Here is a 24,567-nt window from a genome sequence, read left to right on the forward strand (position 1 = left end):
CAGTATCTCTGGCCCAGAATTAGAACTAGCAGGTTAACATGAATGGTTTTACCATTGGTCTGTCGATTCCAACATGAACACATTATGGTTGAAGCTGATGAAATTTTCTGGTGGCCATACTGGATCAAGTTGTGTATATAGCCAACTACAGTATCACAGGTAACCACAATGACTTGGTCTAAATGATCCAGGCCTGGTTGCTGGACCCATGATGAGTGATGCACCAGAATTAATGTCCAATCTTGTTGGTAATACTTTGACACTTTTTGACATTTGCTCTAGAGATGTGGCAGTGGTGTGGCACCAATGATAAAGCCCGACAAGTCTGTCTATCAGAGGCTCTGCAGTGAGCTAGTTAGCTTGTAGGAGGCACGGGAGCAGGGGCAGGGTAAAGGATTGTGGAAATTTTATTTAACATTAATTTTATTTTCTATTTCTGTTATCTTCATTAAGGTTAGGTTATTATTCAAAATAAATATTCTGAGAGAATCATTTTACACTATGAGTTGATCCCAGCAAAGAAGAAAAGAATCAATTTGGAGTTGTTCCACTATACTCAAAACTAAATGAATTTAGCATGTTCTCAAACTGCTGTTGGATATGGAGCAAATGCTTTTATACAGAACTTGTAAATTCCCCAAAACAACACATAAAATGGTGTAACTCTATGACGTAAACCGAAATCCTATGGCCACTATGAAAGTTTTGGCAAGTTTGACAAGCGATGAAGCTTCTTTTTGGTCACAAATTCACTATTGTACCTGAGCAAAACACCAAATTCCATTTAGTCTGAGTATAGTGCAGACTGCAGAGGTAATAATAATGAAATGAATGTTAAAAATGAGCAAAAACCCATGAGAACACTGAAATTGTCCTTCAGAGGTGCTGTGTCTACAAGTATAACTGGTACATCCTTCATGTTTAAACAAAGTAGCATGCTCTCAGCACGTACTCACTCATTAGTATTTCTTCATCTAGCCCCAGCTTGTACCTCTGATTTAAGGATTTTTGCATTAAAATCTCTGCTTATTATTGTCCAGTCCAAAATCTGTGCACACTGTTTTGTTCTGTTTGTTCTATATTTTCTCTGGTGTACACTGAATTTGGTGCAAGGGTGATCTCCATTTCTTGAGGGCAACTGGAAATGATAGCTGGTTCAAATTCCAGTCCAGTTGCCATATTTGTTTGAATAGTGCTTCCAAGGCTGCACCAAAGTTGCACAAGGCAAGGCAACAACAATGTCCCATATCTGCATTGTGTTGACTCTAATAATCAATACAAAAGTCCAACAAGTCCGCCAAACTAAACAACTAAATACATCATTTCTCATAGCTCTTAAATATGACCCATATTGACATCTGTTGGTATCCCTACCAACAGGACAACACTGTTTGTCAAAAATATATGGTTAAGATTTGGTTAGGGTTAAGCAGAGAAACTACTTGGTTAATGAAATAAAAGATCAAGGATTGGGTGAAAATGAGGTACTTGGTTAACGTTAGCAAGTTTCTCATATCACACCATCATCCCTTTGCCATGACATTGTAGTTGGACCACATGGCCCATTCAGAGAATATTTCTTTCAATTTAAAATACAATGTGAACATGGACAAAATATCCTAAGTGCTCAGAGGGATGGACATGTGAATACCTACAATTCCATGCCATGTTGTGTACATGTGCACATGGTACCATCATTAACTGTCAGATAGGAAGGAAACAGCAGCCTACTGTGGAAAAGTAGCATGCTAAATTGTATTGTTTTGTATATACAGTATCTTTTTTCTTTTTTTTTTAGAGGGAGGCAGTCTCCAAAACCAGTCTCCAAAAAATGATGATTCCACGAGAGGCACAAGCTGGGGCTAACATTCCCTAAATAACACAATGACACATACCCTAAGCTCTAACCAAATGGAATATGTGCAACATAAATTACATTACTGGAACATGTACCTAAAACAAACTGCTGCAGGTGAACTGACGTAAGCTAATAAAGCAATAGCAGTTATGTTTCTGCTGGTTTTCTTGCTCTGCCCGCTGCTCCCCTGCACGGCTGATGGAGATCAACATAGAGTGCGATAAAGCATGTTAGTGCTCTGCCATGAATCTGTACAGTATATATACACCACTGGGTTCCTACATGGCACTGGGCAGGTCGATGTGAAGGTTTACTCTCACATAAAGACAATACAATCAACATGGTTACGCTCAAGTACAGGTTAGTAATACAAATGTAGCGTCAGCACTATGGAGGGAGGAGGACCACTTTAATAATCATAATGAGAATAATAAGGATAATAATAGACTTTTTAGCTTCCTAATGCTGTTTCCCAATAGGAGTTTAAAAAAACGATCAACACTTTTGGGATAATGTAAGTCATCATCAGTACATTCAGTCATATCATCATAATACACTACAATAAATGTGCATTTTATAAAGCCGCGGCTGGGTTGAGTGCACGGTGCTCTGGGATTTTATACATGCCGCCTGCTTCTGTCAAACCTGCAAAACTGAAAGCTTCAAAAGTCTCTGATCTGGAATTGTACAGATAGTTCCTCCTTCAAAAAGGTCCTGATCTGGCTTTCTGTCCCTCTGTCGACCCATCTGCTCTTTGATGACGTGTTATAAAACAGGTGGTTGTCAATAGTAAGAAATGAAAGACGTTTTTTAAATTTTTTGTTCTCTGCCTCTCAACGAGGCGAAGCTTATTCAACACCATGGAATTGATGTCTAATAAATCTGCCGTTCCTCATGTGAGACGTGGTCACATGGTCCTACTTCTTCCCTTCGCTATCTGTGGAGACGAGGACAAAATACAGACTTTCAGTCACATGTTGGTCTGTTAGTTCAAGAACTAGAGTCAATACTGTTGGTATGTTCAGACTAGTAAAATAAAATACATTAAAATTAAAAGACAGAAGTGCTGGCAGTTTTGCTTTAAGTTTGTAGAACTTTAATAAAATTAATTAAGACAACAACTTTTTCAAACTTTGATGGATTTGGATGGATGGAGCCATTAGCCATTATTAGCCCCTTCAGTGTTTCTCATGATATAAATACTTCATGCCACTCCCCCCCATAGGACTGTACCCCCCAGGACACAGAAACCATTATGTTATTTTCAGATAATGAATTTGTGATGGTAAAAAAAACAGTTTGTTTAAAAGATAATATAATTAATTTGTGATCTTCAGATATCAGGTCTAAGCATCAGAGAAAACACCATTGCTTTTGGCTTCTGTAGAAATTAGCTGTTGTGTGCTTCCGCTGTTGGTTGTTAATCTGCTCTATTTCACATCAATTACCATCTACAGATAACTACAGTCTGCACCAGTGAGGTTATTATTATTTCACACTTTCAAACAAAGGCAGTGATATATATGGATATATAAATATATGTAGAACACTGCAAAGTAGATAATGATCTACTTAATGACAATTTAGGCAACAAGATGCAAGCCTCGGAGAGATGATTAAGCAGAGAGCTGTTATTTCCAGAAGAGAAGGTTTTGATATTTGATTAATTGACTCACCAGACGAGATACTTCTCCAGTTTATTCAGTTCCCGGTTTGTATTTTACGGTTAAAAAAATAAATAAAAAATTTAAGCCAGCTTATTAAGATGCTAACTTACTGGTTAATGTTGAGTCGGTAGAGTCGGGAGCATAGTGTGCTGCATTTACATTAACTACCTAATTATTTCATCTAGACTGAGTGAACAGCATTGAAATTGAACATTTTGAAAATACTTTTCTAAATGACCCATAGTAAAGTGACAAAGCTGCATTTATGCAATAACTGAGGCATAAAATAAATGAGGCATAAAAAACGGAATCGCGTTTTACAGGTAACAACAGAAACAGATGGTCAGTCTGATATTAACAGTGCAAAGATCCAGTGCTTCAAGCTTACCAGTAGACGAGTGTCCTGACACCTGCTGACTGGAGACCAGCGACCTGGAGCTCAACCCTTCAACACATTGAGAAAACCAGCTGTGAAACATCGCATTACAACAGAAAAAATGTTCCAAGCACATAGACAATGAGACAACGTAGCTGTTATTCATCCAACTCTGAGTAAAACACTGATAGTAGCAGACAAGCTGAATCTGCTGGTTTAAAAAGAGCATATTAACTATCTTGTAATTCAAACATGCACAGAACAAGTGGAAGGTGGGAAAGTTAAGTACAATTTTGAGGTACAAGTACATGCAAAGTACATTTTCTTTTCATGATACTTATGTGTTATACTTATATGTATAACACATACACTACATTTGGCTATTTTACAGATTAAGATATATAGAGTTTATCACATTATAACATTCTGATAAATAAAAAAGTTTGGACAATACAAGCATTGTGAAGGTGTCCCTTTGATCTCTGGTTAAACCTCTGCAACACTAAGATGCTACTCAAATATGAATACATGAACAACATTTAACAATTTTATTATGTTATGTAGAATATAAAAGTCACAGGGATCATTTTATTGCATAATTGTCATTTACTTCCTATTTTTCTGAATATTTCTACTACTAACAATTTCAATACAGAACTTTGACTTGTAAGGGTTTTTACAGTGTGGTAATTGTGCTTTTACTTACTTCAAGGTCTGAATACTTACTTACTATTTACTTACTTACTTACTTACTATTCTACGGGAAACATCCTACACTAACTGACCAAAAGTGAGTGGTAACCTGATAATTATAAAACGATAAGTGATAGCTGAAGATGTCATTCCAAACCCTGGGGCATTATCTGCCCCCACCCTGAGTCCTAAATATGCAGTTGCTTTTCAGTCTATAGATCAACCAGTCCTTCATGTTTTACCACTGGTCAGCTTCAGTGTGTGTGTGTGTGTGTGTGTGTTCAGTGTCGTTGTACCTTGGTAGATGTCGTACTGTCCTGACATCAGGTTGTAGCTCATACCCAGGTGTGTGTGATGGTGTGTGTGAAGGTGTCGGGCGAATGACACATGATTTCTCTCTCGCTCTGTCTCTCTCTCTCCCTCAGGGGAACCCTTCTCGCCAGGCTGTTCAAACACACACACACACACACAGCTGAATTTAGACTTTTATGAAACTCTTTCTCCAGCCATACACACTATTCCTTTGTGTTGGGTCTACAGCCAAACAAAAAGTCAAGTAATTCACTTACTTAATGACAGTGGAATAAGCAGCAATGTGTACTAAAAACTAAATAACACCTACTACTGAGGAATGCTGGCATTTTTGTAGCTGCAGTTCCCCTGATGTCCATTTGATACTGCTCAAATAAAAGTCCAATTGTATTGAAGTGAATGCTTTTCTTCATTGCCCCAATTTTCTGGCTCCAGTAGGAGAAACAGTTGCATTTATAACGATGAGCTTTTGTTTCCTGAAAATTGTTTGTCTTTAACCTCCTTTTATTCATTGTTTTTGTGTGCTGAAAACAAACGTCAGAGGTGTGTCTTACAGCAGGTGATTTTCCGTGATACTGATGGCTCTGCTGCTGCAGCAGCTCCATGGCTGAGGATGAAGATGAGTCGCTGCTCTGCTTGCTGCTCACCACTCCTCCTCTGCTGGGCGGAGTCACCTCCGACTCCTCCCTGCCCGCTGTCTTACCGTAAAGAGGGTAGTGGAAACCTGGTTAACACAAACAGAGATACACAGACAGCCACAGAAACATACACAAACACATGCACAATTACTTTATATAGCCACAAAAACAAGGTGTACATTCATTTGTTTGCTATATTTAAAGATACACGTCCTGAATTTGTCATTATTGTCTAATAGCTTCCACTGTTGGGTCTGCTTTGTGTAATAGCAAGTGTGTGGCTAAAGCTGTTTAATAGTTCAGGCCACATCCAACAGACACCATCATCCAATTGGTGTTTGTCCAACATTCACCCACCTTTTGCTTTATTTTGGTTTGGCTAAATGTTAATTTTTTTTCACATCTCTAACTGTGCTTTACAAGGCACTAAAGGGAATGAGAGGCTCAGTAGGGCTCCAGAGCTGATGGCAGTTTTCATCTCTTACAGGACCTCTTAAAGGTCCAGTGTGTAGGATGGACTGGCATCTAGCTGTGTAGTTGCTGAAACTTAAACTTACACACACTTTATGCTTCAATTGCAATTACAAACCCTTTCTGTGCTTCAACATCAACTGACATAGCTCTTTTAATTCCTCTAACGTAAAGCTAGAACAGGTATTTTAGAGGCATTTTGTTAGATTTGTAGAAATTTGACTGACATCAACTATTTCATTAAACCCAAGCAAAATAACTGGATAGTTCTTCTGCCTGTTTTGTAGCTTTTTTAGTTCCCTGTGTTGTGTGTTTGTGCGAGCTATTGTATCCATTGTTAATATAAAAACTACTGGTATGTAAAACTTTTAAAGGAATAGTTTGACATTTTGGAAAATATGTTGATTTGCTTTTTGTTGGGAGATAATGAGCCTCTGTTTAGAGGTAAATTTAGCTAATTAAGACGTTATAGCTCCTAATTCGGTTTGTACAAAAATCAGAGATTAGAAATAATAGTTCAGCTATTTGTGTGAAGCTATGCTAAGTGGCTGCTGACTGTAGCTTTATATTCATCACATATGATGAGTGGCAACTATTATTTTAAAGTGAACACAAATCATTACTCAAACTCTTACCTGGGTAATTGTGGACCAGGGTTGGAGACACCCCTCTATAGGAGCCCCCGCTGCTCTCACACATTGCTAGGTAGGGTGGGTAGGAAGAGTGCTGGTATTGGATGTAGGGCTGCTGGGGGGTCATGGGAGGAGACACTGCTGCCCGGGCACTCTGGGACTCATCAGACAGTCCTCCCATTGGCTCCTGGCCTTGATCATCTAGCCCATCCAGCCTGTCTGACTCCTCCGTGTCGATGCTGGACAGGAGTTCATGGCCCCTAGGTTTTTTAGCATCTCTGCCCACACCTCCTCCCCTCTCTGCTCCACCTCCTGCTGAGGTCATCTTGGCCCCGGCAGGCTCCACGGTAGCTCCCCATTCTTTTCCCCTCTCTGCTTCACCCTCTTCGGCCTCCTCTCCATGTTGACTCTGTAGCTCTGAGTATTTGCTGTGAACCAGGCAGTGAGCCCAGGCTGGGCCGTCTGAGGACTAGATCGATGGGGACAAGTGTTGGTGCTAGTTGCAGTGTTTCCCCTATAATTCTTTGTTAACAGTGGTGGGTGGGAGTCAGTTTGGAGTCAGTTCAACTTCGGTCCACGTCTTTGTCCCAGTTTTAGTTTATTTGGCCAGGTGCAGAGCTAAAACTAAATACCTGTTTCATGATAAAATGTTAGCCCTTAAGCATTTTGTCTCTTTTGTGTTTTTTGGAGGGAAATGAAGGCTAATTTATGAGTTTAATTTGTACATTTTCTTTTTAGCAGGGTTGGAAAATATCTTGCTGCGGTGGCCCACCGCTGCTGAATGACTATAGAGGAAACACTGTGCACTTGAGTGAACAGAACCATAGACAGACCATCTATCAATGGCTCTGGGTGTAATGTTGATGAAGGATGACGACGTTTCAACAGCAGGCGGCCATTCACAGGTGGGATGTGAGAAGTGCGGCATCCCTCTCAATGACACGAATCAAGACACGTCTCACACATGATCAACCGCAGAATTTAGGCCAAACTGAAGGGGGAAAAAAACAACCTACCCTCCCAAACACGGCTTTCATTCAATTCATACAACCTTTGTACATCACCCAGAATGGCTAGAGTTAGCAGTTAACCGCATCATAAGATGACTTGCTTAAAAATCTGTACAAGCTTTCTGAAAAAGCAGCTCATATCAAAACCAACACTTATGTGTTAGAAATGTTACTTTTGTTTCTTTATGTGTTTGTTTCACATTTACAGCTAAAGCGAATAATACATTTCCCCCATTAATCCTTACTCTAAACATTAAAAACATGTGCATCCATCAAATCAAACCACAATGATTTTGATTTCAACCAAAATGACTAAAGTACTGTAGTCTGTCAAAGTAGAGCTACAGCACCACAGAAGCCACATGGGGTTTGTTATTAGCACCTATTGGTTTGGCTGTACACAATGTGTGATTAATCTCTTTGTGACACTCAACAAACAGTCATTAATGCACACCAACAACACCATCAGCGGCGGCGGCAGGTTATAGACAGAGGGAGAAACTTACACTGGAAAAGGAAACATTTGAGTCCAGATCTGTCTGACTGTTTGGGTTGTGGAGTGATGAAGAAGAGGAAGAGGACGGTGACTTGATGTCATCACAGTCTTTCATCGAGACCTGGTGCTGGTCCACTATGCCACCGTGCACAGCCTTTATGCCCAGACTCTGTCCCCTTTCTCCCCTCTCACTCATCTCCACGTAGGATAGGACGGGTTTGGGACAGCAACCTTTAGCGCCATCTGGACCTTTACCTAGCATGGGTCCAACAGCTGAACCCCCAACAATATGTTTATCGTCCTCACTGTCTCTCACCCCCTGTCCCCTTTCGCCCCTCTGCTTGGTACTGTGCGTCTGGTCACAGCATTTGGAGGCCAGTAACAGTTTCTGGTCCATGTACAGTCCTCTGGAGTACTGGCCATAGTACAGTGACTGGGCCAAGGCAGTCTGGGTTTGACTCATAGCCAGCTGGAGCTGAGACTGAGGTGGCCCGTCGCCTTTCTTTGAGTCTGAGAACTCATGGGAGGAGCTTTTGTCGTCCTCTTTCAGTTCGTCCTTTCTGTCTTTCCCTTTGCCATCAAGGATAGAACTTTTGTGGAAAGCAACATTGCTGCTGTTTTGCCTGTCTGACTGCATGTACCCCTGCAGGTAGTAGGGCTCATAGCTGTGGTAGTATGGGGATTGGGGGTCTTTTGATAATTGGGCGGATGCTGTGGGTGGAGTTTTACCAGAGTTACCATGGTTGCTGTTAGAGCTTACCTCTGAAGAGGTAGAGGAACTAGATTTAGATCTAAGTCCATCTGAGCGACATTCGGAAGATCCCCCATCGTCCCCGGCATCTGAGATATCAGAGTAGGCAGGGCTGTTGTTCTTGCTGTTGCTGTCTGCTGTTGCCAGGCAACTACCACTGGAATCAAGCCGCGATGAACTGCCAATGGAGGGACTGGGGGCATTGTCAGTGAAGGTGTAGACCTTGTCAGCCTCAGCCCGGATACTGGCCATCCTGCTCTCCTGGCTCTCCGTGAGCCCATTCATTACATCCTGCTTGCTGAGGTGCTCTTTCAGAAGACTTCCAGAAATTTCCTTGACACCCATTTTAGAACCACCACCAATATCTTCCATTTTGATTCCACTGCTGTCACCATTAGGTGTCCTAGTTGGTGCATCTTTGTTATGTTTGTCCTTCAGCCTCCGTTTCTCTTTCTTCCTGGTCTCTTTGCTGCAAGTAACCAGAGTCGCTTTGACAAGGCTTGGTTCCACAACAATACTCAGCTTTGGTTTAATGGGTTTCAGGGGAAGATTTTTACTGGTGAGACCTACGGCTGCCATTGGTGAGGGCTGCTGTGAGGTGGCAGTATCTGCTGTTCCAGTTGGATATGCTGTGTTGGGTATGGCGATCAGCTTGGGAGGAGCAGGGGCAGGTGCGATTGGGCGGTTGGTCCGTGACTTGGACAGCTTCTCTACCTTCCCATTGGCCTTCTTTCCCTTGTCACATGCACCTCCCTTTTTGTCAATCAAACCTTCTGCTTCCAGCTTCGGCATCTCTACCGTGGAGTTCCTGTCTGGTACCATGCAGTTCTCCAGAACCACAGTCATGTTGGAGATGATGGGCAAATTGCTAAGATCATCAATTAGCCCATCTTTCAGCAGTGAGGTTCTTCTGGTCTTGGAGTTAGCTGTAGGTGTGTGGTCAGTACTGAGAAGTAGTCTTCTGTTCTTAGGAGACCCTACTGTGGTCACCTTATATAAAGGAGCAGGTTTCTTAGAGGAGTTGTTGGCATTAGTGCTGTTGTTTGTCTCTGAGAGGTCATATGTCATGTTGCTGATGGTGTCATCACAGTCTGATAGTCGTTCCTCACTCTCCCCATCCTTCATGGGCTCCAACTCAGGCTTCCTCTGCTCCTCAGCCTCCAAATGTGCATGTGTCTGGTGGTAGCGCAGGCCGTTGATGTGCTTGTAGCGTTTAGTGCAGTTGGGGTGGGGACAGTCGATGAGGATGGGGGGAGGTGGTGAGGAGGCACAACCTCCTCCAGGGTCCATGAACGAGGGGTCGGATTTGCCCTGCGGTGTGGATGGGGCACTGCGGGATTTGGCTCGGATCCTCTTACCATTTCCATTTTTAATGTCGTCAGTGGAGACCAAGCTGAGGTCCAGGTCAGCAGGCGGTTTGTTCTTTCGCTTGCCGGAGGAGAGAGAGGAGGCGCTGTTGGCAGGTTTCACGTCCTCCACAGTGAAGAAAGAAGGAGGCGTTCGGCAGTTGCTGTTGATGAGATTCAGGCTTCCTCTCCGTCCCTTGCTGTGGATGGGTGCAGCGGTTCCAGCCACACCACCTCCACGGCTCCTGTGCTGTGATAGCCCCCTGACTTTGGCAGCAGGGGCTGGCTCAACACAGGGTCGCTCAGCAATGGCCATTCGCATTCGTTTTCCCCTGCCACGGCCACCTGGCAACTCAGGATCACTGGAGGGAGACTCACAAAACCTGGACAGAGGAAGAGATAAACAATGGTTTATACAAAATAATTTCTCCTAATAATCACTTACTTACAACCTGGAAATGCCTGAGAAACACAGTGTTGTGTTGTGTGTGTTGTAACCTGCTAATTACTGCCCATAATGTTCAAGAGGCATCTTGGGGCCCAATAAAACAATGGGTTTCACTTGTGATTGACCGAGTAACCAATAAAAACCAATACTACCATTGTTACCAATACTAACCAGGTATTAAATAAGGTTTTCTACAGTACTTGTGTTAAAAGCATGAGGGGGGCACGCAGGCATTGTTTAGCCTGCCTCAGGTCTACCGATGATCAACATCTTTGCCTGTTTTTAGTTTAGCTGAGAGGCGGAAGATGGTGGGGGCTGAGCCAGAGATTTTAAGCTTCAAAACAATGGGCAATGTAACATACAGTATATATGATGATTCTCATCATATATCATGTCAAATTGCATCACACCTTATTGTTTTAAATATTATTGTTTTAAATGATATTATATCATGTCTTATCATATCACATCTTGGTATCACATTGTCATGTATTTCATATATTTCATACTGCTTTGTTTCACACCATTTCACACTATATCTTTATACACTGTATTGTATTATGTCGTGTTCAATCGAGTTCATAACAGCTGATGGACAAACTGACACATCAGACCAGCTCAAAAGAAGACTGTTTTTCTTGTTGATGTTGCTCTTGAAAGGTTTTAACCCAAGAACAACTCGTTCATATCATCACCCAAATTGAACTCTTGTACAATCAGATACAAACGTTGGAAGATAACAGATTATCATCCAAGGCTTATGTGGACTATTCTACCGAGACGTCAAGGATAAAAATTGATTTTTCTCTGTACAAAGCCTGCTTCTCTTTTGATAACATAAAAACCTGTACAATCCACAGTTATCTCTGAATTTGATATTGAGGCATTTTGTATTCACATGCCGTTCATTCTACTTTGAAGTCTTTTGATGCTGTTTGCCAGAGTGCCTCGCATCTGAACACTGGAGATGCTTTTCCACACTCACACATTGTTATTCATATCAAAAACCTGTCTGTAGTGATGGTGAAAATGCATTGCTTTATATTTATCTACAGAGTAAGGCTCTATTTTCAAAGCTGGACCCTGAACCTTGCATCTGTGCTGGCCTTTTAATGCATTAATTATGACACTACTATCAGAGGACTGGTTGGTGTTAAATACTCAATGAATAAATTCTGACCTTGGAAAGACTGTTTTGGGTGTTAATCGCCTTATTAACAGAACATACTGCAAAGCGCGTTGAGACTAGACTTTCTTGTCCCCCTCTGTGATTTTAAAATGATGATATCTCACATTTCCTATGATGTTTGTAATTACTTTTTTACATCAGTGTGTCCCTGAAGCTGCAGGAACTCCAACAGACATTCTAGGTATTTTCTTTGGCATTTCAAGGTTATTTGTTAGTCGTGTCCCTAGTTGGTGTTGTGTTTTTTATTTTCTCAAACTTGTTTGCTGTTTGTGATATTTTGCACTTTTAATTTGGTCTTTTAGCTTTCAGTAACAGTTTTATTCAAAGACAGATAATATTCGAAGAACAAGCATTTTATTCCATTGAATTATATAATAAAACAGCATTCAGTCACCACTGTCAGACATCCACAGTCCAAATGGAAAAAGCAATTTAGTCTCTGGTTTCTGAGATTAAGCTGTAATTGCCATGACAACAATCATTTACATACAGGAGCAATATTTGAGAGGTTTTAGCCCTTCGAGGAGGTACTATCATATTTTCCACTCAGCAATTACAAAAACCACTCTCCATTTGTAAAACAGTTGGGATGCAGAGTGGAGAGTGTTTTTGTAAAAGCTCATGGAACAACAGCTGATAGCCCCAGAGTCAATTTAGCCTTCTTTTTTAAAATAATTTTAGCAACATTAAAGCACTTTAAAAAAAACAAGTGCACTTTTCAGTTAATCAAATAAACAATCAGCAGCAAATAAAGAATAACAATAAAATGGTTAAACATGATAGATCAAACAGGGAAATACACCAAGCAGAAGTGAGTATGAATAATTACGAGGCCTGTCCTCAAAATGTGGTTTTAATTAGATTGAGAATTCATTTCAAATAGAATTTTAGGCCTGGTTTTAACATAGTTGCTGCACATACAGACATTGACTGATTTTGTACTTCTGTTTTGCAGGTCAAACTTGAACAAAATGGCATTATGTTTTTACAAGTGAAATCAACAGTCAATGGCAGTTGCAACTGTCTGTACATAGAAACACACATGAATAAATGTCATGGTAACTGTAATAAGCCACCAAACAGGACTCTATCAGGCTCTAAAACAAATGCTACGTATGGTTAGCATGCTGCTATTTTTTATTTGTTGCCAACTTAAAAAAAGTTGCATCTGACACAAATAAACAACTATTTTTTATTTTTATTTATTTCGACATATTGATGCCAAAAATAGTTGTTTTTTTTACAAATCCAAGCTGACTATAAATGCCATCCTCTGCTTTTCAAGAAGCTAACTCTTTAAGCCCACATCGGAATCAATCTAAGATTCACATTTTCTACAGATAAATATTTTTTTTGTTCTACATCGTGGACAGATTTACCCTAAAACCTAACCGATCTGATCCATTACTCATTAATGCCTACAAGGTCATTTGCAATTCAGCTAATGTGCAGTGTGTAGGGTTTAGCGACACCTAGCGGTGAGGTTGCATACTGCAACCAACTGAATACCGCTCGCCTAACAATCCCTGTACAATCGTGTAAGAGCACCTATGGTGGCTGGAATACTAAAAAGACCCTCTCTCGAACCAGTGTTTGGTTTGTCCATTCTGCGATACTTTGGTGGTGCAACATGGCTCTCTGTGTAGATATAAGCTGATCATTCTAAAAATTGGCACATAAGTCTACACTCTTCTGTCATCATGCAAACCCCTTGTGTCAAAGCAGATGTTTGTATTATAAATGTTCATAACTTTGAAGGATGAAGTGAACAAAACACCATGAGGGTGAATTGCGGAACCAGCAATCAGATAAACTTGTGTTCTCTCCTCTCCAGGTTTGATGTCAGTAAATAACGGTAACATTAAGTTGATGTGCTGCTTGCAGTGCCTGTGTGGGCTGTGTTCTGTGACTGAGAGTGAAATTGAACTATTTATGACAGAAAACACGTTCATATGGGCATACAAAATGAAACTTTCCAGCAGCAGCCTCTGTGGGGACCAGACAATGTATGTGAGGCACTCCTCACACATTCTTTAAAACAAGACAATGATTATCTAGCCTCAGCCTTCAGTCACAGTATATTTACTTCTCTAATCTTGAGTCTCAGCAGTGAGGGAATTTGTAGATTTTTGGGAATGCTATAAAATATATCATAGTCCGTCTTGTTTGGTGTGCCTTTAAAACTCTCCGTAGAGAAGCACAGAGGCAGAGAAAAAACAAACATAGTCTAGTATTACCTTGGAGGAGCCCAGTCGTGTTTGGTGCAGTCTAACAGAGTTCCCACGTAGGTTCTCTTCCTCCACGTCACATTCACCACCAGCACACCTGTCAATCACACAGGACAGAGATGGAGTGGTTAGTACAAGATCCACTGGGACCATGACAGGCTTCTCAATGAGTATCAGGTTGAAGAGGTCAGAGAGCAACACACGGTTCAGGGGAAATATTGCTTGTTCAGCGTTAAAATGTATTTTCATATCAATCATAGAATACATTTTGACAATTCTGACTATTACAGAAACAGCAGTGATACAAGGGTGTTCCAAGATGGGTTATTCTTTGTTTTATTTTACAGCCAACCCCGTCTGACTGTCTGGTTTCTTTTCTTTTCTTTTTTTTTTCAGAATTCCTAGCAGCACTTCTTTTCCTGCATATATCACCACTCTTTCTAGCTCTGCAGACATTCTCATTTCTTTGTTCTCACTTGTGTCTAATGAGGAAACTAATGAAACACTGATGAAAGACAAAGGTACAGAAATCAGAGGGACACACTGCACCTTAGAAGAAAGGAAAATAAATCAGACGACCAGACATCTGAGCACAGCAGCAGTCTGGAAATGAAAACCTGTGGCAACCTGCAGGACGGAGTTCACAGTTTTAAGAGGCTCAAATTGTTTCCAAAATGGTTCAAACTGTTAGTTACAGACTGTAGAATTGCCCAGACTGATCTTAGTCAGCAACATCCGAGGAAGAAAATGCAGTCATCTGTTCTTGTCAGGTCTTTGGTTGAAAGCAAAGACTCAAGCTCTAATATAAGGATTGACGGACCCTCAGCCATCCAAAACAAGCCAGCCATCTCTCCCTTTCTCAGTCTCTCTCTCTCGCACTCTCAGACTGACATTTGAAAACCATTAACCTCCGTTTTGATAATTCCACATTCTGTATTACTATATTGTGACTGAATGAATGTAACTAATGGCAGCAGAGCAGTACTGTATTTTATGACAGCGTTGACAAAAAAATCAGTCTTTTCTAACACAGTGCCAGTAGAACCAAACTAAACAAGTTCCTTTAAATATCATTGGATATTTGTGTTTTCTGTGTTTTCAGAGTCTGTTCAGGCTTGGACTGAGCTGTTGTTGGGTCTGTTTAGCTTTGAAATATCCCTCTTGGGTTCTGTCAAGACAGATGAAGGTCCTTTATGGGTCAGGTATAGTTTTTGGAGGTATAATAAATCCCTGCAGTGCACAAAGAGTGTGGTCTACATTCCACATGATGATTTTATCACGTAGCTTACTCGAAAAGGATCTCAGGTTTGGCCACTGGATACTGTCTCCACCACTGATCAACAATGGTGGAGGAAGTATGCAAATCCTTCACTTAAGTAAAAGTACTAATACCACACAAAGTACTCAAAACAGTGAGAATACTGTCACATTCAAACTTGTAAATTATTGGTCTGCTGGATTTTTTGCTTCACAGAGTCTGTGTAGAAAAAACAACTCTTAAAGAACCTTTTTATAAAGGACACAAATATTATCATGTACCTTTTCTGCATATGAGCATCAGTGACTTCAGTGTTTGTTTTGTTATCACTCTTTGAAGAAGAAAATGTTTTCTCTGTTCTCTGTCTACCTTGCCTGCCTTTTGTGCCTCCTCACCCACTGCACATACCGAATCACTTTTAATAAAACTTCAATTTCAAATGTTCAATTTGGTCTATTGGTCTGTGCTCTTGCTCTGCAAGTGTTTCTAAGTATTTCCACAGTCACATTTTCTGCCGCTGTTTTGTTTTGAGCTCTCAGCACCATCTCTGCAAAACTGCACTGCCATGGCTACTAGAAATTACATTTCTATAGCGCTGAATTGTTTTCCAGACTGCTGCCAAATGTATACGTAACGTAATAGCTGCCTGGATTTTGTGCAAAGGAAACGTTTCTACATTTATGTACCTCAACAGAGGTGGTCAGACGGAAGTGGTGGGCATTAGAGGTGCGGGACTCTAACACAGAACAACGTTCATATCCTGATTCCCCTCTATGGTCAGGTTCAGGTAACAAAAGGTTAAGGTTAGGTAAAGATGTTGTGTTTCAGTGTTTTCACTGCAGAGTTTTTCTGTATTAAACCAAGGCCATGATGTTTCCCTTCCCTTCATCAAGTGTTGGCGGTGCATAGATATTACCATAAAAATGTTTTTAAAAATAATGCTACAAGCAGATATTGTATCGCAAGATCAGATGGTTTGCAAGAAAACAAATGAAACATGTTGTCAGTGGACATTAAACGTATGAATATTTTTTTAGTTAATACAACATAACCCTCTCAGCATTCCATTACCTCCAAAGCATATTTTCTGTTTCAAATGTACTGTACATAAACATAACTTATCTGCATGTGACATTTCTTCCGTTTTTTGGCTGTTGTTTAATGTTTCATTTTTATGAATGAGTTGGTTAACTGTTTGCTGGTGTGTAGAAAAGTGACAGAAAAGGAAGAGATCAGGTCGGGGGTACCACAGACCAATGAACCAATCATCAGGATGGAGCTGCAAACAGTCTCCGCTGGTTGCCTGGCAACTGCTCAGAGCCAAGTCTGGCAGAAACGCCCCTGAAAAAACTGTTTTCATTTTTACTCATTTTTATACATTTTTTAAAGTTTTTGTTCAGGTTAAACTAATGAGATGTTGTTTCCTTTGGGCAGAGTCGGGCTTTCTGTTTTTCCCTGTTACCAGTCTTTATGTTTAGCTAAGCTAGTATGCTGCTGGCTGTAGACTTACATTTACCTTACAGATGTGAGAGTGGTACTGATCACCTGAACTCAACTCTGCAGCTCTTCACCAGAAGGTGAATAGGTATATTTCAGTGCACTATTCCTTCAAGGGCAAGTAACATATCAGCAAGTGCAAATCACCTTCGAGCATTATTTACAATCCTTATAATTTATTTATCTCTGGCATCCAGTTAGACAGACAGACTGACTGACAGAGTGTCTTGAAGTCAGACGGTCTTCGGAGCTCAGCTAAGAGTTGAGCCAATCACCATCTGATTAGTGCTCATCAGACTCCAGACTCCTGCAGAGAGGAGGAGAGGAGAGGAGGGAGGGGGGTCTGAAGCTGAAATGGTGGTCTCGTCTTCTTCTGCTCCTTTCTGTCTTTCCAATTAGTATTCTGCTTAATTAACATGCAACCGGCATCTTCCCCTTGTATCCCTCTTCACGAGGAGGGGCTCCAGTTATCCCTCCGCCTCCTGAGTGACAGTCCCCAAGCAGCAGGGAGGACTTCTCAGGATGAAAAACACAAAAAAAAAACACTCTCTCATTTATCTTTTTGTCTTTGTCGTCCTTTCCCTCTCTTTGACTCTGACATTGTCCATCGAAATCATCCTTCTTCATCCCTGTCTGTTTCTTTCTGCCTCCATCTTTACATTCCACTCCATCTCTCCACCCCCTTGCGATTTAGAAATATAGACAAAACCTCTGTTGCCATTCTGCCCGTTATCTCCCCACTTCTCTCTCCCTCTTCCATCCATCTATCCATCCATCCTGTTAGCCTGTTCAGACACAGACAGAGCACTGAACCGCTGCATTATCTCAGTTATCTCGTCTTCTTCCCTCCATCTTTCTCCTGACACTCCCTGTATATTCAAGAAAATACATACTGTATGTTTGGATGTTAGCATTATATTACAGCGTATCTCTCTATATCCGTGTTATGGCAGTGCAGACAGTATGTATAACTATAGGTTTATCTATCATATAATTTATGTATCCTGTTACTCGGCTTCACTTCACTGATGCTGCTGCTGTTTGTTTACTCAAACCTGGGAACACAATGCTTTGATGTTTTCTGTTTCCTCCACTGAGGAGGCAATGTGTTCGGTGCCGCTTGTTTGTTCCATAGCAGGAAATCTCAAGAATATGAGAACAGATTTGAGTGGAATTTGGTGGAAAGTTCAGCTATGAACCACAGAGTAAACATTTTTCTCATGCTCTTAATGACAATAATAATGAAATCGGTTTGTATGAAATAAAACTTAAAGTACTTTAAAGTATCACCTCAATATATGAATCTTACATGAATCTTTGCATTGCCAGCATACTTCCACCAACCCCACATCTGCATAATTCAAAATACACACTTGAAAGGGAATAGTGGCTATAATTTACATTCAGTTCTGTGTAATAAGCACAGCAGAAAGTTAAATATTCTTGATAATCTTTTATGAACGCTTCAACACTTCAGTATTAATGAATATCACAGACAGTGAAATAAAAATATATTTTCCATGTTCTGAACCTGAAAACTGTCCCTGTTCACTTATCTCTTGCTATGGGGCAAATGTGTTGAATAGCTGTCTCCTTTCTTTTCCTGCAAAACGTTAAAATATCTTTGATGACTCATCTTGAACTCATGGGCGTGTATATAAATGTATCCAATCAAATATGATACAGGAGTCTGAGACTGTATAAAAGAGATTACCTATCCTTTTATGTATTTCTACCTCAGTTTTATATTGTTCTAATCTATATTCCTTAGTCTTGCCTATCATTTTTAAATTTTATTCCTGCGTGCATGAGCTAATTCATACTTTAGTATGCGACAGCAAAATGTGTTAAATGAGACAAACAGGTCAGCTCAGCGTTAAGGGCTCTAGTTGCAATAACACTGCTAGGCATTAAAAAAGAGACATAATAAATAAAATAGAAACACATCTAAGTATACACGTGTATTAAGTACCACTATAGAAATGTAAAAATGTACTGTAAGTGCATATATATACTGGTGTATCATACACTATACATTGTATAAGTGACAAGTGACGATTGTTTATAAAGTAACAAGTGTGTACTGTATCACTGTATGAATAAATATTAAAGTATTGCATATATATGATATACTACACAATATAAAACTAAAATGATGTACATGAGGTTGTTATATTTTGTGGAGCAAGGCTGCAGTGTTTTATGCAATACTTCACTTATAATCAATATTAATTTATGATCTTATTTCTATGATTTAAAACCATGCAAATGGAAAATGAAACTCTAGGTCTAAAAGTATCAATGTTGCACAGTGGGTGCAGTTTCAACAGTGAAGACATTCACTGAAGACATGTTAAGAGCACTCGGGAACTTGGAAATACGTCATATTATGCATTTGCTATATGTATCTCATGTGTATTTAGTTTCATTTACAGCTCGTCTGTATATTGTTGTTGTTTAACGAACAGTCCAAAGATAATAAATTAACTGTGATGTCAAAGCAGCAATTCTCACATGGGAGAAGCAGAGAACATTTTCGGTTGCATAAATGACTTAAATTCATGAATCAATTATGAAAATGTATCAATTCCCTGATGATTGACTACAATTGCTCAACACCAAATTTTTTATTTTTGAAATTTCGAGAGCTGCTCAGCCTTGAAGAATGTTTTGCACTCTGGTTTCTCATTTGAAATGTTTAGCTTAAATATTGGAGCTTTATTTGAATCATTTCTGTGTTTGCCGAGTACATTTTGTTCCTCCTTGTGTTTGATTTTTTTCTTTTTTCAACGTTTAACTGCAAGCAAACATTTAAATTCAATTTCATCTCAGTGTTTTTCTCAGAGTACTGTGGACTGTTTTACCCACCGTCTGGTTTTCGCTCACTTCAGTCTAAAGCACAAGATGTATTATTCACTGTCTATCTTTCCTCCTCTCCTCTCTCCATCTCTCCAGCTTGTCCAGAAGCACTCTTCGGTCTAGGATTTATTCCCCTGTGTAGTGTTTGTTTTTTTTCTTCTTCTTCTTCTTCTTCTTCTTCTGTTTTATTTTTGCCCAGGCAGAGTGAGTAGCTCCAGTTAATTAATACTGGGCCAGGAAACAAACGCCTCTCCGCCAAACTAAACACTACACTTCAGAGGCCCTGCGGCTGGCAGAGGGAGATGGGATTTATTCATTAGCAGCCTGCAGTAAGGTATTACACCTCCGCTGAGAGGCCGCAGTTGCTGAGCACTGTCCTCGTTAACGGCCTATCAAAGTGCAGTGGCGTCAAAATCGGTGGGTGAATCATTGGGACGTCTGATCCATCGCCCAGTACTCCCATGGTATTATTTTGTATTGTTGGACGGGTTTCTGGTTGTACTTTTCTTTTTGTGCTGGACTTATGATTATGTGCAGCTCAACGCCAAAAGTGCTCTTATGAGGATATCCAGTCATGTTTAAAAATAAACTAGACTTTGGTTATTTTTGTTCGGAAAGCACAAAGTGTCAGGAATGATAAAGATAAGAATCATCTACATTTTCTAGTGGTGAATGTTTTTCAAACCTACACTAGCTATATTGACACGCAAATTTTTTTACTTTTGGAAAAGTAAAAAAAAAACTTTTTGAATCTCAGGGGCTAAACTGTGTAAAAATATCCCAATTTTTTTCTTTCTTTAAGAAGAGGACATATTAAAAGGTATCATTCTGGCTAAGGTGTATAGGGAATCGAGATATAGATTAAGACTTTGTTTTTTCCTCCAATGACACAAAAAGACATCATAGGAATATTTTGTGATCTGATGGTCCTATCCTAAGGACAAAAGTTTTAAGAAATTATTCATGTGACCATTTTCTGATCCAACACATCTGTGGTTAAGGTTTGGTGAGATTTATTTATTTGTTGCTTATAGAAAGATAGTTGGTCATGGTTTAAAGACACTAACACTGAGGTGCTCTGGTAGCTCACCTGGTACAGCATGTGCCCCATGTAGGAAGGCTCAGTCCTTGCCAACCTGTGGCCATTTGCTGCATGTCATCCCTTCTCTCTTTCTGCTCCCTTTCCTAATTTGGGAAACCACTGCCAGCCGTCCTGTCCACCCCCCAACTCTACTCCATTGACCGAACATTCATTGGTGCCCAAACACACATGTCACGACACGTCAGGCAGAAAAAAAATAAGTAGTCAAGGTATCTAGAGTATTATACTGTACTGATCAAAAACACTTAAACACGTAACATACAGCCAGCAAAATGTATAAGGAGAAAACATAGAATGTGAGCTGATTAACATATGAAACGTGTCATCAGTTTGTGCCAAATCTTCACCAAATCCAATCTTCACCAGTATTTTACTGTTAAACTAACCACCCAGACAGCTGGGACTGTGAGTGTCTCTGTGACTCTTCATGTGTGAGTTGGGAGCAGTTTTACTGCATCTGCTTGGCTCATCGCCCATAGAACAGAAGACAGGATGTGCAAATTTAATAAAAGCTGCTGCTTCTCTGGACAGTTGACATTAGAAAATAGAGCAGTGGCATATCCTGATACTTTGCAATGACTCAATAAGAACACTAGTGTGGTGTAGTGCTACTATAACATACACTATTTCCTCAGGAGTCATTATCTGCATAGCCACAAGAGGATGGTCAGCAGATTACCAAAGTCTCCTGAAAACCAGGCCAAAGTAGAATTAAGGAGGACATTCACATCTGATTCTGGAGACATTTGAACAGAGGCAGGGGTTACCACCTTCCCCCATACACACACCACCTGTTATCACATGACCAGAATGTTATATTCAGGTCAGACAACTGCCTGAAAAGACTTTGAAACGGGCATAAACGTTCTGGAAATATTATAGTTAAGATTGTTTTGCCAAACAACCAAATACAAAACAATCCACTAATCCTGAAAAAAAAACCAATTCTAAGACATAGAAATATTTACTCAGACAGATTGTTTCCCCCAGAGCTGTCTGAAATTTGGATACCATCCCTCTACAGCTTCTAAATAAAGAGTCTCCAATTACAGTCTCTCCTGCAAACAACACTGTCTTTAGTTTTAATGAGAAGGACAAAAACAAACCATTTGCTGGAAACTTGCCCCTGAATTTTTACACCCCTTGGAGACTTTTATTTGGGAAAATGGCAACAGTCCAGCATTCACTCAGACTGCATTCAGTAAAACTAGTGATTGTCAGTTTCTTAGTCTGTTTAGAGAGATATATTAAAAGAGCAAGACAACCACTAATCATAAAATGTGAAATTCAAAAGTAAGGTAAGTCCTGGCTTTTCAATACATCAAGGCAAAAAAAGTCTTTTGTCAAAGTCAAGTCAAGCTTGCGGATCAGAAAAGCTGCTAATGCATTTCCACCACCTTGGCTTTCACTGGAGCATGACCAAAGTATTTTATTGAGCCGTGTTTGACAAATAAGACTTTCCACATCCTCACATCACAGCCTGCTTTTCTGTAAACACTCAGACTCTTATGTTAATTGACTTTCTGCTTCACACACACACACACACACACACACACACACACACACACACACACACACAGACAAGGTGGAACTATATCACTGCTGTTTGTCCATTCTGGGCTACTGTAGAAAAATGGCATTCATCATGGTGGACTCTGATATAAAAAGTCCTTTTTAGGGGTGTGATTAGCTCAGTTGTAGAGCATCCGCCCCATGTACTAGGGTTCAAATCCAACCTGTGGCCCTTTGCTGCATGTCATTCCACATCTCTCTCTCTCCACATTCCTGTCACTCTTCCGCTGTCTCTATCAAAAAAAAGCTTGAGAAACTTAAAAAAAGGCAGTTTTAAGGTGATAAAACACATAATAATAATATAATCTAGAAGAAGAGAAAAAAAACGATGACCCTTGAAAAACACTTTTTTTGAATTTTGGCCATGAGGATAGTTTTATGTGGCACATTGGTGGATAAGGAGGTTTTGTTTGTGCTATTAAAAGCATTAAAATGACCAGCAACATCTTCTAAGAGACAATCGTCGCGCTACCTCATATCCACAAATTGTCCCCATGAAATGTGTTTTTAGTATTTTAGTGCTTTAAATAGGCAGATATCTCTGCAGTTGAAGTCTATGTAGATACCACAAAATATAGTTCTCTATTGTAAATTAGGTGAACTTGGTACTTGCTACCATAGAGTGTGGATAATATTAATATATAATATAATCTATTTAATATAATATAATGTAATATAATACTCCTTACCTTCCTCAGTCTCATGCCAGACGATGCCCTCCAGGTTGACACTAGTCCCAGGTTGGCAAGGCCCCAGACAGGCCGAGTCGCCCTCCAGTGCTCCTGAGACACCTCCATCCTGGGTGTTGGTGCCTACAGACCTCGTCCTCACTACCAGCTGCTTGGGGTTAGAGGTGGGCAGGGCCGGAGGAGAGAAGGAGGGGGCCAAGGGCAGAGAAGATCCAGGGGCCCCGGGATGGCCTGGAGCCGGGGGAGCTGGCACTGTGAACATGGGATCAACCTGAATGGAAGAGGTGAGAATTCAATAAAAATCAAAGAAAGGGACGACCATGCATTGTAATGTGTAATTTTACTTCCACTTTACTTTTTGGTATTAATCTTTCAGTTCAATTCAGATTATATTCATAGGATTTAATGAATTTAGGTGTCCGTGCTGAATACCTCTCCAATAAAAGTGGCGGAGAGTGAGAGAGAGATGGTCAAAAAAATAAGAAAAAGGATTATTAATGTCATTCTAATATTACTGACGAGAGTCCATCTGACATCTGATTATTTGAATGCAGGATCCCACTGTATAATGGAAGAACATTTTAGAAGAGTAGACATTTTCTCCAAATGTCATACCATTCATTATTCTATCCGCAGTCTGCACTTACCAACTTCCTAATATTGAGTGGCAGCTAATCATTTCTCAACTATATCGAGACCTAGAAAAGCCTTGTTTTTTTTAGGCTGTCTCTCTCGATTCATCTCCATCTCTCTATCATGAGTCCATAAGCGGCAAAGATTTCACCCTCGTAGTTTCACCCCCAGTAGTTTCTGGTAGGAGAAACTCCCAAGATAACACATACATACTGAAGCTGCACACTATAATTAGCTGCCAATTTTGCACAGAGCGACTTAGAAAAAATCTGCAATGGTATAATAAGGCAACATTACTTGAGCTAATCCAGTGTGACTGTAACAACAATAATGGGTTCTCTATTGACATGGGAAATGAGATTTGTATGCTGTTTGAAGGTTGGGTCAGTAATGTCTTTCTCATGTCTTTCTATGACGGACCACACTTTTAAGTCTTTGGGATTCAACAAGATGCAGATTATTTATTGATTTTGTTGGTCTACAGCTTCAACAAGACATTAAAGCGAGACCAACAGCCTTGGTGTTATTCTCCTTTGTTTCAGTTGTTCATTGATCATTTTACTCACCACCTCCGTCTGGGGAGATGTGGACTCTGTACCAGAATGATGATTTTGGAGAGAAGCCTCCTGCAGCTTTTTAAAAAAACTTGACTGCAACAGAAATCATCTCATACAGCAGATACAAGGATTTTCTATGTTCACTTTCGATTGCACTAGAAGATGATGCATTGAAGTTTTTCAGAAAGCTTGCCACAATCAAAGTCATTTTTGTTGCCCCTACTATGAGTCACCAATGCAGTCATACAGTAAACATAAAAGCAAGTCTCCTGTGACAAATACCAA

At 40.2% G+C, this 24,567-nt stretch overlaps 1 protein-coding gene across 1 annotated transcript in view; it reads right to left on the reverse strand.

Annotated features, from left to right (window-relative positions):
• Positions 1-1,779: 1,779 nt before the first annotated feature.
• Positions 1,780-24,567, reverse strand: part of znf608 (zinc finger protein 608) — a 43,906-nt gene continuing 21,118 nt past the window's right edge. Inside the window, exons 2-9 of the mRNA XM_019276124.2 lie at positions 23,093-23,363; positions 14,125-14,212; positions 8,164-10,633; positions 6,651-7,116; positions 5,461-5,630; positions 4,891-5,038; positions 3,914-3,970; positions 1,780-2,795 (exon numbers count right to left, since the gene is read on the reverse strand). Coding sequence (XP_019131669.2) covers positions 2,776-2,795; positions 3,914-3,970; positions 4,891-5,038; positions 5,461-5,630; positions 6,651-7,116; positions 8,164-10,633; positions 14,125-14,212; positions 23,093-23,363 — 3,690 coding nt within the window. The 3' untranslated portion in view covers positions 1,780-2,775. The remainder of the gene's footprint in view (positions 2,796-3,913; positions 3,971-4,890; positions 5,039-5,460; positions 5,631-6,650; positions 7,117-8,163; positions 10,634-14,124; positions 14,213-23,092; positions 23,364-24,567) is intronic.

Source organism: Larimichthys crocea, chromosome III (genome assembly GCF_000972845.2).
Source record: "Larimichthys crocea isolate SSNF chromosome III, L_crocea_2.0, whole genome shotgun sequence".
NCBI classification, from domain to species: Eukaryota; Metazoa; Chordata; class Actinopteri; family Sciaenidae; genus Larimichthys; species Larimichthys crocea.